Source organism: Acomys russatus, chromosome 10 (assembly GCF_903995435.1).
Source record: "Acomys russatus chromosome 10, mAcoRus1.1, whole genome shotgun sequence".
NCBI lineage: Eukaryota > Metazoa > Chordata > Mammalia > Rodentia > Muridae > Acomys > Acomys russatus.
The window spans coordinates 73,536,305-73,551,745 of record NC_067146.1 but is presented as its reverse complement, the minus strand read 5'-3'; the positions used below and the strand labels follow the sequence as shown (position 1 = coordinate 73,551,745).

The window sequence follows — 15,441 nt, the reverse complement described above, 5'->3', positions numbered from 1 at the left end:
TTGTCTTTAGATGAGTCTGAGGCTTTCCTGATCAGTAATTTAGGGAAAATCTCAGTATTGAGATTTTCATTTAATGACCCATATCTTCCGCAGGAAGCAATTAACCATATTGGATACCTCCGTTCGAACTCTTTTCTTTCTTTTTTTGAAAGATTCATTTAAAAAATATTTATGTGTTGGGGTATTTTGTCTACATATATGTCTGTTCACTATGTGTGCACTTCAAGGTGTGAAGGGGGCATTTGATGCCATGGAAATAGAGCTGCCATGTGTGTGTTGGGAAAAATAGTCTGTGCACTTGACTTCTCTGCCATTTCTCTTCCTCTTGAATATATTTTTCTTCTCTTTTTCTCTTTCTTTCTTTCTTTTTTCCCTTTCTTTTTCTGACAATGTGAGATGACTGAAAACCATTTAACTCCTATCTGACAGGGTTAATTTCTGTATATTTGGGGGAGAGGAAGAAGAGGGTATCAGATCCCATTATAAGATGGTTGTGAGCCCTCGTGTGGTTGCTGGGAATTGAACTCAGAACCCCTGGAAGAGCGGCCAGTGCTCTTATCCGTTGAGCCATCTCTCCAGCCCCGTAAGATTATTTGAGCTCACTTTTTTTTTTTTTTTTTAAACAGACAAGGTTCTCTCGGGTGACAAGGCTGCCCTCTAACTCAGAGTTCCGCCAGCCTCTGCCTCCTGAGTGTTAGGATTAAAAGCGCGCGCCAACGACGTCCCTTTTATTCCTTAATAAACTACGCCCCAGCCAATCCGTCCTAGCCTCCGCTTTCGGTCACAGCCCCGCCCACTCCGTGACGTATAATGCCGAAGCCGCTCGGAGGGCCACGCCTCCGGAGAAGTCGCGGAGACAGCCATGAGTTCCCGCTGGCTGCCTGCGCGCCGTCTGTGGCCGGTCCTGTGGCGCTTGGTGGTCTCCCAGCGAGCTGGCCCCGCGGGGGCTTCTGTTCCCCGGCTTCCGCGGCTCGCACAGCGATGGCTTCCGGCGGGGCCCGCGACCTGCCTGACCCCGAGCCCGACGCGCGGCCTGCACGGTGGGCCTCAGCCGGAGGAGCGGACCGATGGCGACGCTCGCCCGCAGCCGGCAGCCGCAGGTACGCGGGCAGGACAGCTGGCGGCCGGGCCTGACCCCGGCGGCCCCGGGCTTCTCTGTGCGCTTCGGGGGTGAGTCGCAGAACTTGCGTAGACTCAGAGCTGGAAGGGACTCGAGAGGTGGTTGGCGCTAACTTTCCTTTTTGCATAGCGAAGAGACCGGGAGTGCAGGAAACGCGCTGTCTTTTAAAATCCCAGCCTTGTGCTTGGCCACACCCGGCCCTTGGCATCACAGCCCCAGGCACGTCAACCCGCCTCAGGATCTACCCAGGGTCAGAGGAAATGGACTGATTGGTCTCAGTAGCACTATGTTTCTTAATATCCGTGGTGGATCGGATACTGTTTGAGAACCGGTCTAACCCTCAGAGTTCAGTAACCTTTTGCAGCTGTGATCCGATTTAACTAGCATGCCTCGTGCCCTCGGCTGTTGTCTTCTCCCTAAACCAGGCTGCGGCTGTTTGCGTAGCATCTCTGCATTTGTTGTATGTTGTTCATTTCAGCCCTAGTGAATAGAAAGCCGTTTGGTACTGCATGCATTTGGCGATAGCGGTATTTGTGTTACAGCATTCGGTGTCTGTAATCTGAGCAGTCTGCCTAGAAAAGATGGGTCGTGCTTTCTGAAACTGCTGTCCTGGGTTCCGTTCTGATCTGATTTTTTTTGCTTGCTTGTTTGGTTTGAGTGGAAGTGGTCTTGGAGATTGGACCCAGGACCTTGTACGTGCTAGGCAGGCAGTCCCACCACTGAAGCACACCCTCAGTCTGGCCTTGAACTTGGGATCCTCCTGCCTGGTGTTCACCAAAGCATTTTTTAAAAATATAAACACAGCCTTGGAGGAGCGGTCCCAGCGTCTTCTGAGAGTCTGCTTCTCTGGATACTGCCCTACACCCCCTTGGCCATCTGACACAAGCATTTCTGCATTCCAGGTCACATTGGTGCCAAGTTTAACATCGATATGCTGGTTTCACTTCTGAGGCAAGAAAATGCAAGAGACATTTGTGTGATCAAGGTTCCTCCGGAAATGAGATACACAGACTACTTTGTAGTTGGTAGTGGGACTTCCACCCGACACTTACACGCTATGGCGCACTACATTGTGAAGATGGTAGGATCCGATCTTTTGAACCTTTTACTAGAGAATAACTTGGCCCACTAGGGTGGGAGTAAAGTAACAGTTTTATGATTAATAATAATAAGCGAATACTATACCAAGGCAACAGATGTTAGAATATATGAGGTTTATTAAATGAACGTGGGGCGGGGGAGGAGCAGGGGAAGAGAAGGAGTACCCCAGAGAGACAGACACGGAGGACGAGAGGGAGGGGCAAGATAGGGCTGTTCTTTAATATACTGGGCAGGGCCACGCCCCCATGGCAGGTAGGCAGTGAAGTCACAGGTAGGCAGGCTGGAGCCGAGTCCTAACAGGATAAACCATATGAGAGGCTACAGAGAAACCCAAAGTTTACAATTTGCAAGAGTGCATTTTATGGTTTTTTTCATAGTGAAAGGCTTGGGAACATGTATTTTGCTCTGTTGAGTCCAGGTATTTCTAATTCTTGTCTTTTGTGACAGGAAAAATTAAGAATAACCTGAAACAAGCCAGAAGACAGTATAAGTCTGTTCTAGGACAGTACACATATGATAGCCTCTAGCCACAAGTGACTATTGAAAGATGTTTAAAGATTTATTTATATTTTGTGTAAGCCTAGTGCCCACAGAGGGCAGAGAAAGTGTGTTATTTCCCCCAGAATGGAGTTAAAAGAAGTTGTGAAGGTGCCATGTAATTGCTGGTATTTGAGCCCAAGTGCTGCTAACTAACCTCAGAGTCAGCTCGTTAGCCTTTAGTTAAAATCCTTTTAAATTAGCAGGTGAGGTGACGCACGTCTGTAATCCCATCCTCTTGGGAGGCAGAGGCAGGTGGATCTCTGCGTTCAAGGCCAGCCTGTTCTACAGCCAGGGCTACACAGAGAAACACTGTCTCCAAAAGCAAACAAAAAATACTTTAAATCGTATGGATGTGTATGCCTCTGTGTGGGTATGTGCACATGAGACACCAAACAGGGCTGTCAACCTTGGGTCCTCTGCCTCAGCACCAAGTGCTCTTAACTGCTGAGCCTTCTCTCCAGTTCCTGACTTTGAAATCCAGTCTTTTGGTTATACTAGCCACATTGCAGATGCTCAGTTTCCACATGCGCCTGTGATTTCTACCATACTGGATTCTAAAATGTTCTAGGCAATGCTTCTGGTCCTAGTTTGCTTTCTGTTGCTATAGCAACAACCATGATCAAAAGCAATGTAAGAAAAGTGTCTTGCTTTTTGTCTTTTTAGCTTACAGGTTTTAGTCCTTCATTAAGAGAAGCCATGCCAGGAACTCAGGGCAGGAACCTTCTGCTTGTAAGAAATGTGCTAAAAGCCAAATTCTTTGAGACAAAGTAAAATACTGGTTACACAAGAAGAGAGAATAAGGAGTTACTGTCTAATGAGCAAGAATTTCAGATGTGCAAGACAAAGAACATTCTGGAAAGGGACAGTGGTAACCTATGCACATCAGTGCCTGAAACCTCTCATCTTGCTGGTCTCCAACTATGTAGACCAGGATTTCCTTAAACTGACTTTCTTGGCTCCATTTCTCAAGTGTTAAACAAAACTTTCTTGCCCTTGCATTTCTTGCTCTTCTAAGCCTTCTTTAGACATCCTCAGCTGTTCCTAACCGCCTTTTCTTGGACCAACTTTGCACAAGGTAAGGTAGTCTACCCCCTGCATCAGAGGCTGCTGCACGAACAGCCTTTTCCCTGTTCTGAGTTGCATTCAATCCAATTGCAAGGTGAACCCTCTTCCTTGTGTGAGACCCAGGAATCCGCAGGGCAAGGACTACATACATGCACTTTCACCGTCCCAATACTGCATAGTGTTTGGGGAAACCTAGGCAGACGGGCCTGGGCTATGGTAGCCAAACAAGGTGGAGTAGGTAAGCTAGAAGGCTTCCTTCTTGTGTAACCAGTATTTTACTTTGTCTCAAAGAATTTGGCTTTTAGCACATTTCTTACAAGCAGAATCGCATAGTGTTTGGCCTTTGTGACTGGTTGTAACACTAGATCGTGTTGTCAGGGTTCACCTGTGCTGTAGCATGTGCCAGATTTTGGTTGTTGTTTTGTTTTCCTTGTTCAATAACGAGGATTCCCCCAGGGTCTGTGAGGACTAGTGCCATGAGCTACACCCCAGCCCACTTTTCTTTCAAAGGTTGAGTGATATCCTACTGTGTGTACGCACCTTCTTGTTTCCCCATTCACCCACTGATGGGTACTGGGGTCATGCCCAGCTTTCAGCTGTTGTGACTGCAACGTTAAATATGGATATAGAGTTGTTTGTTCACTACTTGCTTTTAATTACTTTGGGTGTGCACCTAGAGGTGGAATATTTGGATCACATAGTCATTCTGTTCTTAACTTTTTTAAAGTTAAGTTTTATTATAAAGAACTTGTGAATAAGAAACATCACACTGTGACATTAACCAGACTCAGAGTCTTTTATTTGGCTGTACCCCCATCTGTTGAGACTTGGGACTGGTTCCTGGCCTGTTGGTTGTTGGTGTAATTTTAAACAACTATTTTTATTTCAGGTTCCTTAAATCTCTTTCTCCCTTCCCACCCCAATCCCTTCCAACACCCCACCACCAGGCAGGAGAGAAAGAAGGTTAGGGAGAGGGGGCCTCGTTTCTCTTAGCTACTTCCTGCTGTTTAGGGTCCTCGGGTTCCCTGGGCTGAGTCCAATCCTCGGTTCAGGATGTCCCCAGCTTCTCGTCCCGCTGGGTCACCAGCAGCCAGGAGCAGCACAGGGATGCACCAGCAGCCTCTTCTCTGGGTCTTCAGTCTCTCTCTGGGTCTGGCTTTTATCTCCACTGACAAAGACCACGCCCCTGCATGAGGTAGTTCACAGCTGACAAAGATTATGTGCCCTTTCATGAGGCTGTTATCATCTGTGGACAACTTGGAGCTGCCCCCATGTCCCATACTGGGATTAAAATAAAAACATGTTTACATATACCAAACCGTCCACAACAATTGGTGTTCCATTCAGAAAGTTTGTGCTACCCCGATGCCTTGAGCATTATCTCTATGTTTTCTTTTAAAAGTTTCAGTGTTTCATGTTTTAAGTTAAGGCCTTGGATCCATGAGTTGAGGTTTTTTGGGTTTTGTTTGGTTTGGTTTGGTATGAGGTGAAAGATATTAATCTCATTTAATTCTGTAGATAGAGGTCCAGTTTTACCTGCACCATTTGCTGAGTCAGCCTTTCCCCAGTATCTATTTTTGTCTTTTGTTTCTTTGTTTGTTGATTGGTTTTTTGTTGTTGTTGTTTTGTTTCATTTGTTTTTTTGTTTTGTTTTGTTTTGTTTTCAGCTTTTTGAGACAGGGTTTCCCTGTGTAGCCTTGGCTGTCCTAGACTCACTTTGTAGACCAGGCTGGCCTCGAACTCACAGAGATCCACCTGCCTCTGCCTCCTGAGTGCTGGGATTAAAGGCGTGCGCCACTGCACCCGGTTTGTTTTTGTGTTCTTTGAAATTAAGTTGGCACAGCATGGCTTTTATTTCTGGTTCCTCTACTATTCCATTAGTCTCTACAAATCTATTTACTTATTGCAATTTTTTAGACTTAAAATTTTATATGTATGAGTGTTTGCGTGCATGTGTGTATGTGCACCACTTGTGTGTCTGGTGCCCTTGGAGGTCAGATGGTACTGTTTGATCCCTTGGAACTGACTGAGTTGCTGCTGGCTGTGAGCCACCATGTGGGTCCAGGAGACTGAGGCCATGTCCTCTTCAGAAGCGGTCCATGCTCTTCACTGTCTACAGGGCAGCTCTTTAGCCCTGCTTCTCTACGTGCAGAGCCAGGCCGGGCTGTGCGTGTCACAGCAGCTCTGTGCTGTGACTCGGTCGGCAGTGTCCTTGCTCCTTCGGATTGCTTTGGCTACTCAGGGTCTTTTGTTGTTTCACGTCATTTTTTTTTAACCTGTGAAATATAACACTGGAATTTTGATAGGCATTGTATTAACTCAGTAAATTAATTTTGGTAGTGAAGCCATTTCACACGGTCAGTCCAGGAGCAGGGAAGCTCTGTCCTAGTGCCTTCTATGATTTTCTTTTTCAGTGTCTCTAAGTTTCTGGCTTTATGTATTCCCAAATATTTTTTAAGTTATTTTTTTTTTTCATAACTTATTTAATTTTATTTTAGTGTGAAGTTGTCAAAGCCTTTGGAACTGGAATTACAGACAGTTGTGAGCTGCCTTGTGGTGGCTGGGAATTGAACCCGGGTCCTTTGGAAGAGCAGACAGTGCTCTTAACCACTGAGCCATCTCTCCAGCCCCCGTTGAAGTTATTTTTAATGGGCTGTTTTTCCCAATTGCTTCTCTGAGAGTGCATTGTTGATATGAATGAAGGTAATTAAAATAAATATATACAGATTGACTTTGTGTTCTGCATCTTGAGGTTTTTATTGGGGTCAAGAGTTTTTAAATAGACTTTATGTAAAGAACAATGCAGGGGTGGTTTGCCTTTTCCTTTGTTGTTGAGATAAGGCCTCAACTGTGAGCACCTAGCTGGGATGGAACTCCCAGAGATGCATCTGCTTCTGCCTCTTGAGGGCTGGGATTAAAGGCACACACCATCACACCCAGTTTATATGACATCTTTCTTTTTGGTTTTTCAAGACAGGGCTATGGAACTCTGTAGAACTTTGTAGTTCAGGGGCTGGCCTTGAACTCAGATCTGCCTGTCTCTGCCTCTGCAGGGCTGAGATCAACAAAAGTGTGCATCACCAGTTCAGCCCAGTTTGGCTCCTTTTCTACTTTATCTCTTTTATGTCTTTCTCTTAAGTAATCTCTTTAGCTAAGACTTACAGTACTACGTCAAATACAAGAGGTATGAGAGGGCATCCTTGTCTTGGCCTTGATTTTAGAGGAAAAATAGTTTGTCTCCATTTAACATAATGTTGGCTGCCAGTTTGTCATACGTAGTAGTAGCTTTGATTATTTTGAGGAATGTTCCATCTCTTCCTCAAGTCTCCAGAACTTTTATCATGCAGGCATGCTGAGCCTTTTCAGCAACAATTGAAATGGCTATGTGGATTCTTTGCTTAAGTGTGTACATACAGTCTTATTATATTGATTGATTTGTATGTATTGAACTAACCCTGCTCTTCCTGGATGGAGCCCAGCTGGTTATAATAGAATTGTTCTGTTAATGATGTCTCGTGTTTTTTATTTAATCTCCTGAGGTGACCATCTCCTTCACCTCAAATATTGTTTTTCAATGTTTTAATCTCCTTCCTAATCCCCCCCACACACACATTTTAGAGTTTCACCTTCAATTTAGTAATTGTTACAATCACTCTGGAGACTGCCTTATGAAAATCTTGGATAGATTTCATTTGTCGATCTCTTTGAATTTTCTTTGTGATCATTAGTTCTCTTAAAAAACAAGACTGAATTCCTCCTCAGGCATTTATGCTATCTGTAGCTTTAGGTTCTCTTATGGAGTTAGTGGCTTGCTGTAGGTGGCGGGCGAGTCATGTTCTTTGTGGGCTTGTTGTTGTGTTTTATATATCTGTTGGAGTAGGTTTGTTCTGACTCCCCCATCTAAGCCTGTTGGATATTTTGTTTTCTGAAATACTTCCTAGAACAGTGGTTCTCAACCTAAGGGTCACGACCCCTTTTGTAGGGGTTGCATGTCAGATGTCCTGCATATCAGATATTTACATTATAACAGTAGCAAAATTACAGTTATAAAGATCAATGAAATAATTTTATAGTTGGGTCACCACAGCATGAGGAACTGACTTAAAGGGTCACAGCATTAGGAAGGTTGGGAGCCACTGCCCTAGAGGAACATCTGCCTAAAGTTCAGCTGTGTGGACTAGTGAGACTTGGTGTTGATTGCCACGTTGCACTGCTGAGGTGATCCTGTCAGGGTGTGCCAGCAGGACACACTGACCACGTGGAGCCTGAGCCGCTAAGAGAAGGACGCCAAACTTCAGACTTGGTGAAGTCTTCTACCACCTGGGGCTATGGTTATAGCCAGAGGCCTGAAGTAACCTCTGGGAACACAGCAGTATACTCAGGATCCTGCAGTGACCCTGGAAGCTTACAGGTCAGAACCCCACACCCACAGGGGCCTTAGCTATCCCTGGACCCGGGGTGTGTGGGAGTCGGAGCTCAGTTCCTGCGCTGACCTCAGGCTGGAGGCCTGGACAGCTGGCTCTCTCTGGGCCCACAGGAAGCCAGAGGCCTGGTCACCTTGTGTTCTCTGGTCTTGGCTAGAACCAAAGGCCTGAATGTCCAATATGCAGTTTTTAACTTTTTTAAGGACCTGCTATATACAGCTGACTACACTGCAATTTCCTTTCTCACTAGAAGTGTCAGTGTCTACATACTTCTCCACACACATTCTGACCAAAATTCCCATTTTGCTTTTCTGACAGTAGGCATCCATGGGTGTGAGCTACACCACCGTAGTTTGGACTTGCACTGATTAGTAACATCATCAGTACTATTTTTTCCTGGCTGTATAAATTGTTTGGGAGAATCCCTGTTCATATATATTTTGCCTGTTTTTAAAAAATCTGTTTTGTCATTAAGAGTTGTGTTTTCTGCGCATGAATTCCTTGTCGAAGTGTGACCTGCAAACCCTGCTGTTCTGTGGGTGGTTGTTTGATGTGTTGTGGTGCTGGGCTGAAACCCAGGGTCTTGAGCACACCAGGTGAACATCCTACCACTGGTAGCTCCTAGCTCCAGAAGGATTTCATTTTTTTTTTTTTAAATTAAAAAACAATTTAAAAAAAAATTGTGTGTGAGGTGGGTGTTAGAGTAGAGAACTGGCTAACTATCTGGCCTAGGTAAAGGCCTAACATTCCAGTTAGGCTGAGTTCAGTCGTTTAGCCAAAGGACCGCCCCTAGGCTACCTTAAGCCATGATAAAGATACGTGTATCATAATTTAATGCTTCTTTAATGAGACACTGTACTTTTCCTTCCCAGAATCCACCCCTAATGCAGTAGCTTGAAGGGCTGTGATACCACAGCCATGTAATTATTATTGTGAATTATTCAAAAATATAACTTTTCCTATTCTTCCCTTTTCTAAGCATGCTTTCCTTAACACTTTGGGCTCCCTACCCCTTGCCCTGCCCCCAACACTCTGAGCTTCCTATACTTTTCTCTAAAGCCTTCCTCCCCACTATGTGAAACCTGCCTTGCTTTTCTTTGTTTTGTTTTTCGAGGCAGGGTTTCTCTGTGTAGCTTGGCTGGCCTGGACTCACTTTGTAGACCAGGTTAGCCTTGCACTCACAGTGGTCTGCTCTGCCTCCTGGCTTCTTTTTTTTTTACTTCTAATAAAACTGTCCTCGGGCTTCCACCGGAGTCCTTTCCTAAATCCTAAGCTCCTGTGTCATCACCCGCCACGGAAGGCATGTGGAAGTGAGGACAACTGGCTGGAGCCGGTTCTCTCCTTCTACCTTGACTGTGTCTGGGCATCAGACTCCAGTAGGCCGGCTTACATAGCAGGCAGTTTTCAAGGATTTCATTCTTATGAGCAGTTTGTAGTTTCAAGTCTTATGCTTAGGTATTTTAATCCATTTTGTGTTGAATTAAAGGTTTTTCCTTGCCCACTCCAGCTCCCACATCATGAGAGACATGTTACATTTACTAATAACCTTAGAACACTGTGGCTCGGCAGATACTCATCTTTGCTAGTGCTCGATGCTAGTCTGGCTACTTCCCAGTTACATGCCATGAATTACTGGCCATATTGGTCCGACCTGGGCTGCTTCTGCTCAAGTCAGTCTTCATGCCCAGCTCCTCAGGGCCATGTCCTTTCTCACCCTCTTCTTTCTTCTCTACCTTGGGGTCCCTACCTGAGACCCCCTGACTGGGAAAGGCCTTCCTGTCCTCTCTTCCCCAGCTAGAGGCTGCTCAGCTCTTTGACTAGCCAATCAGAAATAATTTGGGAGCAGTGTTTACATAACATTGATCAATGCTTATGACAATGCCCACATCTGGATCTGAGGGCATAGAAATCAACATCTGAATACACAGTGTACAAAAATAGCCTCCAACAATTTTGAGTCTTTATAAAGTTTTCTATGTGGCTGATTTCTTCAGCACTGTTTCTTCAGCACTATCCCCATTTTCCCACTAAATGTCTCAGCACCATATATGAGGGTTAATTTCTAGACTCTGTTTCTTTGGTCTTGTGTCTGTGTGCCAGTACTATACTCACTAGTTAGATTTGCACTGAATCTGATGGTAGAGGTGGTGGTTTGTTCTAGGAATGAACTCAAGGCTTTAAGCATCTTAAACACTCACTCCATCGCACCTCTAGCCCCAGTGTGTAAGACCGTCAGCTTGTTCTTCTGGATTCTGTTAGCTGTTCAGGGTCCCAGAGATCCCGTATCTGTGTTATGGTGGATTCTTCTGTTACTTTACAGCCCATCCTTGAATATTCATGTGGATTACATTGACTCTGGAGGTTGCTTTGAGAAGTATTGGCATATGCAATGGTTTGAATGAGATATTTGAACATTTTGGCCCCAGCTGGTGGTATGGCTTGGCAAGGTTATGGGGTGCAGCTTTGCTAGACAAAGTGTGTCACTGGGTGTGGGCTCTAAGAGTTCATAACCCTCCTCACTTCACTCTGATTTGTGTTTAAAGATGTGATGTTTCCTGCCCCAGCCACCTGCTGTCATTCTTCTGCAACTACTATGAGCTCTTCCTGAGGAACCGTAGCCAAAATAAGCTCTTTTTTGATAGGTTGCCTCGGCCATGGCATTTTGTCACAGCAACAGAGAAGTAACTAGCACAGTGTGGTAACAGCCCACAAACATTGGCCTCTCTTCATTGGTTGGCATCTTTCATTTAGCAGGGTTTTGTAGTTTGCAGTGCACAAATTTCTTTCCCTCCTTTGCTAAGCTTATTCCTGTTAATTCTTTTTGACATTTCCGCCCTCTCCCCCAATTTGGATGCCTTTTCTTTCATTGTTCTGACTAAAATTTCCAAAGTGTACATCCTTGTCATGTGTCTAGGTAGTACCCTTTCATTTCCTTGTTCCTTACCGTGTACATGGCTGCAGTTGAGATTCCAGTGTGCGCATCTGCACTCCAAGTTCCTTCTTAGCAATGCTGTTGATGCATCCCAAAAGTTAATGTTTATGTCTCTACATTTTCTTGTCTGATCTCGTCTCTAACCACATTAGCCAAAGCATACCGATTAATTCCTGCAGATCTGTGCACGTGTGCACACACACACACACACACACACACACACACACACACACGTTAAATCTTCGTGGAATTTAAACCTATTGAGACAGGCTTCCTCTGTAGCCATACTGGCCTTGAACTTGTGGGATCCTCTTGGCCCAGCCTCTCAGTGCTGGGATTGTCAATGTCAGCCACCACACTCAGCTAGCCTTTGGAGTTACGTTCCCATGGAGGCCAAAGGTTATCATCCCGTTTCTTCCTCTACTGCTAAGTTCTGTCCTGACAGTCTCACTGAACCTAGGGTTCAGCCTGGGATCTGCCTGAATCACAGGTGCACACTGCTGTACCCTGCTTTTTATGTAGTGCTGTGGAACACGGTTCTGGGGGGCGGTGCAAAGCAAGACCCTGTATAAAGTGGGGAGGGTTGGAAAGATGGCTTGTTGAGTAAAGTACATACATAAAAAGCTGAAGACCTGTCTCAGCCTCCCTTGTCTTGTTCTTAGAATGGCCCTGGTCTCCTACAGGGTTTGTACACTAATGTCAGACAAGGCTTTCTGCTGGTATTATGAACAGGTGAGCAGTGAGACTGATCATAGTTTTTAGGGAGGAAACACATGAGTTGTTTTATAGTCTATCCTGAGCTTGAGTAACATCAGCGCTGATGAAAAGACCTGGCCTTAAGCAGGAACATGGCGTCTGCTTCCCCTGAGAGTGGAGGAGAGCTGCGCAAACAGGCGTTTTTGAGAACCAGAAAGTGCCTCAGGTATACTGGTCTGAACAACGTGGCCTCCTTGGAAGGACTTGGGCAATTTGAGTTAGGAGAGAAATAGAGCCAAGAAGATTAAGAATTTTTTTTTTTAAAGTTAATTATCAGTCATGGGGTAGAGGCTGGCTATGAGAAATGAATTAGCTAGTTCTTAACTTCAGTCCAAGACAACTGTCACTAGACCCTAAGCTGGAGCAGAGACTCAGCTCTCTCCTAAATGTATGGCCTGTTTTTCAGTATAAATACCTGAAAGGCAGAAGTGATCCGCATGTCAAGATTGAAGGGAAGGACACTGATGATTGGCTGTGTGTAGATTTTGGTAAGTTACTGTTGTGCAGTTTACAGATAAACCCTCATTTAAACTTTGTTTTCAGCTGCAAACAGGTAGAAATAAAATTGGTGAATACATATTAACATTAAGATTTTTCAGATTTGTTTTGAAGTAATAAAAGTTTGATTTGATTTGATTATCACTCAGGTAGTGTTATTCACATGTGAAAACTTTGCCTAAAAGGAGTATTGATATACCACCGTGTCAGATACGTACGGCCGAGCTGCATGCTTACACTGGGGGCAGGGGCCAGGGGGCAGGCACCTGAGATCTTAGCCTATTTGCAAGATCTCTTAGTTAGGGGTACTATTGCTGTGGTGAAACCACCATGACCAAAAGAAACTTAGGAAGAGAAGGATTGTCCGTTTCTTTCTCCATTTAACAGCTCATCACTGAAGCAGTGAGGGCAAGAAAGCACCTAGAGGCATGAGCCAGTGCAGAGGCGTGGAGGAGCGCTGCTTACTGGCATGCTCAGCCTGCTTCCTTACAGAGCCCAGGGATGGCACCCTCACTTCAGTCACTAATTAAGAAAATGCCCTATTAGCTGCCTCCTGAGAGTCCAGCCAGCTGGAGGCTTTTTCTCAGTTGAGGATCCTTCCTCTCAGATGACATGAAAGTAGCCAGCTCACAAGTTGTCATTCCAGTCTCACGAGGACAAGACCATTCTGAAAAAGCAGTGTTGTGACAATGGCAGCACCCAGCTTCATGAACTCTGTGCTGGCTCTGAGCCCATAAGGTAGCCCACAGGCTAGATGGCACATGTACACCCCATTCTTTTCATTAGTAGGAAGCAGGCCCACTTTTTAGTTTTGTTTTGTTTTGTTTTTTCCTGTGCTGTGAGACAGCAAGGCTATAAAACTAGGGTTTCTCGGCTTTGTCACATGCGTTTTTTTGCTGTGTGCTTGGGGAACCTCTTGTGTGCTGCAGAACAGGATGCTTGTTAGCAGCATCCACCCCCTCCCTCCAGCTACAACAGGCAAAGATGTCTATGGACACTGAAGCATTGCTCTGAGCAGAGCTGTCTGATAGGACTATTGACTGACTTTGAAACCTCTGCTTACAAGATGTGCAGAAAAGTAAAGCCAGGAGACAGCTGCCGCAGGGAATGACCAGAGGAACCTGACAGACCAACAACCACCATCATTGATGCTCCATGTTGGCCACATTTCCATGTCAAATGGCAGATGTGCTGACAAAGGCACAGCATCGCTTTGCAAGAAAGGGTCTACCATTTGCCCTTCTAAGAAGTCCAGGGTGAGGGACCTGCATTGATAAAAATATGAGCAATGGATTTTCCTCATTGTGCTGTTTATCTTTCCTGGTAGGCAGTATGGTGGTCCATCTGATGCTTCCAGAAACCAGAGAAACCTACGAATTAGAGAAATTATGGACTCTACGTTCTTTTGATGACCAGTTAGCTCAGATAGCAGCTGAGACGTTACCTGAAGACTTCATTCTTGGACTAGAAGATGACACCTCCTTTCTGATTCCAGTGGAGTTCAAATGTGAATAAAGCAGTTAATGCATCCATCTGTAAGCAGGTCCTAGCCCAGCTGCTTGGTTACTACAAGTCGTGTCTACCTCTAGGACACATGCTGGTGGCTGTGCAGAGACTAGATAAATCAGCTCACAGACCAAGAGCCAGTCATTCAATTCCGGCTTTTCAGCATACTGTCTTTACTCTTGAGATCCTAGTTGGATTGCTTGGGGTAGCACTGATATCCATGATTAAATCTAATAGTGTTTATTATTAAATACCTATAATTATTACAGTGGTATTATCTACCCTACTTTCATAATCAATAAAGACACAGGCACCCGTTGTATTTTAGACTAAGACTTTTCTACCTGGGGCTGGCAGATGTTAACCCCCTAAACTACCTCCCATCATCTTCCAAGCCTTCATCCCAGACCGTCTGCTGTAATCATCTCCATCTGCGCTAGTTCCCATCCATAATCCCAAAATAGTTGCTTGTGCTGTTCAGTTCATCTGGCCACTTCTTTCCATGCAGGACTTCAGAGCTCCTTCTCCTTCCTCTGGTACCTCTCTCTTACCCAAGATCCTTCTGCGCCCCAAGCCCATGATAGTCTTTCTGTGTTAGTCATTGGTGAACTAGCTGGTTAAAGAAAACTGCTGCCATAAAAAATTTTATGTATTAAATAATATAGAAGGAATAATTCTTCCTTCTACATTTTCTGTTCAGATTATTAATTTTGGGTAAATGCAAATCTTATTTACCATGGAATGGGCAAAGCTTGAAAAAAAAAATAGTACAAAAACCCCCACCCGCATCAGCCCTCCTACCCTATCGATTTTTCAGATGTGATTGAAGGCAGTAAATAGCAGAGCACTAGGACAGTGGCTCTAAGACCCTTCCAGAATACTCCAAGTGGCAGAGGTAAACTATTTAGGATATTAGGAAAAGCCATGCAAATCTCTAGATCTTAGTTCACATTAAATAGGACAACCAAGGTTCACATTAATGTACCAGGGGCTGGAAAAATAACTCACTGATACAATACTGCCACCTGTAAGATATATATCATAGAAAACTCCTCAAGGACACTCATCTGAAAACATACTGCAGAAACTGTGGCTTATGATGAAAACTTTATTCTGCATCAAGGTACCTGGAAAATGAAGCTGCATTTGGGACACATTATAAATGAGAATGATCCGTATATGATATGGTGAACACAAACTCAATTATAGAATTACTCAGTACCAGGTACTCCATACCACCAATGCTTACGTGAAAATAAGACATGATTTGCCACTCTGAAAGGCTAGACGTGAAACATGGCAGAATTGAAACCAGCAGACAGAAATGTAGCACCTGTCAATTTTTAAAAAACAAATACTGGAAAAATCAAATATTTTGAGGAAGAGCTCTGGCTTTAAACACATCTCCCCTGAAATCTGAGCAGGAGAACAAGTCACATTTTTTTAAGCAGTTTATATCCATTGTATGAAAAAATACAAATGCTAGATGAATTCAGTCG

General features: G+C 44.6%; 1 protein-coding gene across 1 annotated transcript; it reads left to right on the top strand.

The window, feature by feature from the left end:
* Window positions 1–824: 824 nt before the first annotated feature.
* Malsu1 (mitochondrial assembly of ribosomal large subunit 1) lies at window positions 825–13,958 on the top strand. The gene is made up of 4 exons (XM_051152416.1): window positions 825–1,100; window positions 2,023–2,201; window positions 12,345–12,426; window positions 13,764–13,958. Exons 1-4 carry the CDS (start codon window positions 863–865, stop codon window positions 13,949–13,951), a joined length of 687 nt encoding a protein of 228 aa, XP_051008373.1. The 5' UTR covers window positions 825–862; the 3' UTR covers window positions 13,952–13,958.
* Window positions 13,959–15,441: the final 1,483 nt, after the last annotated feature.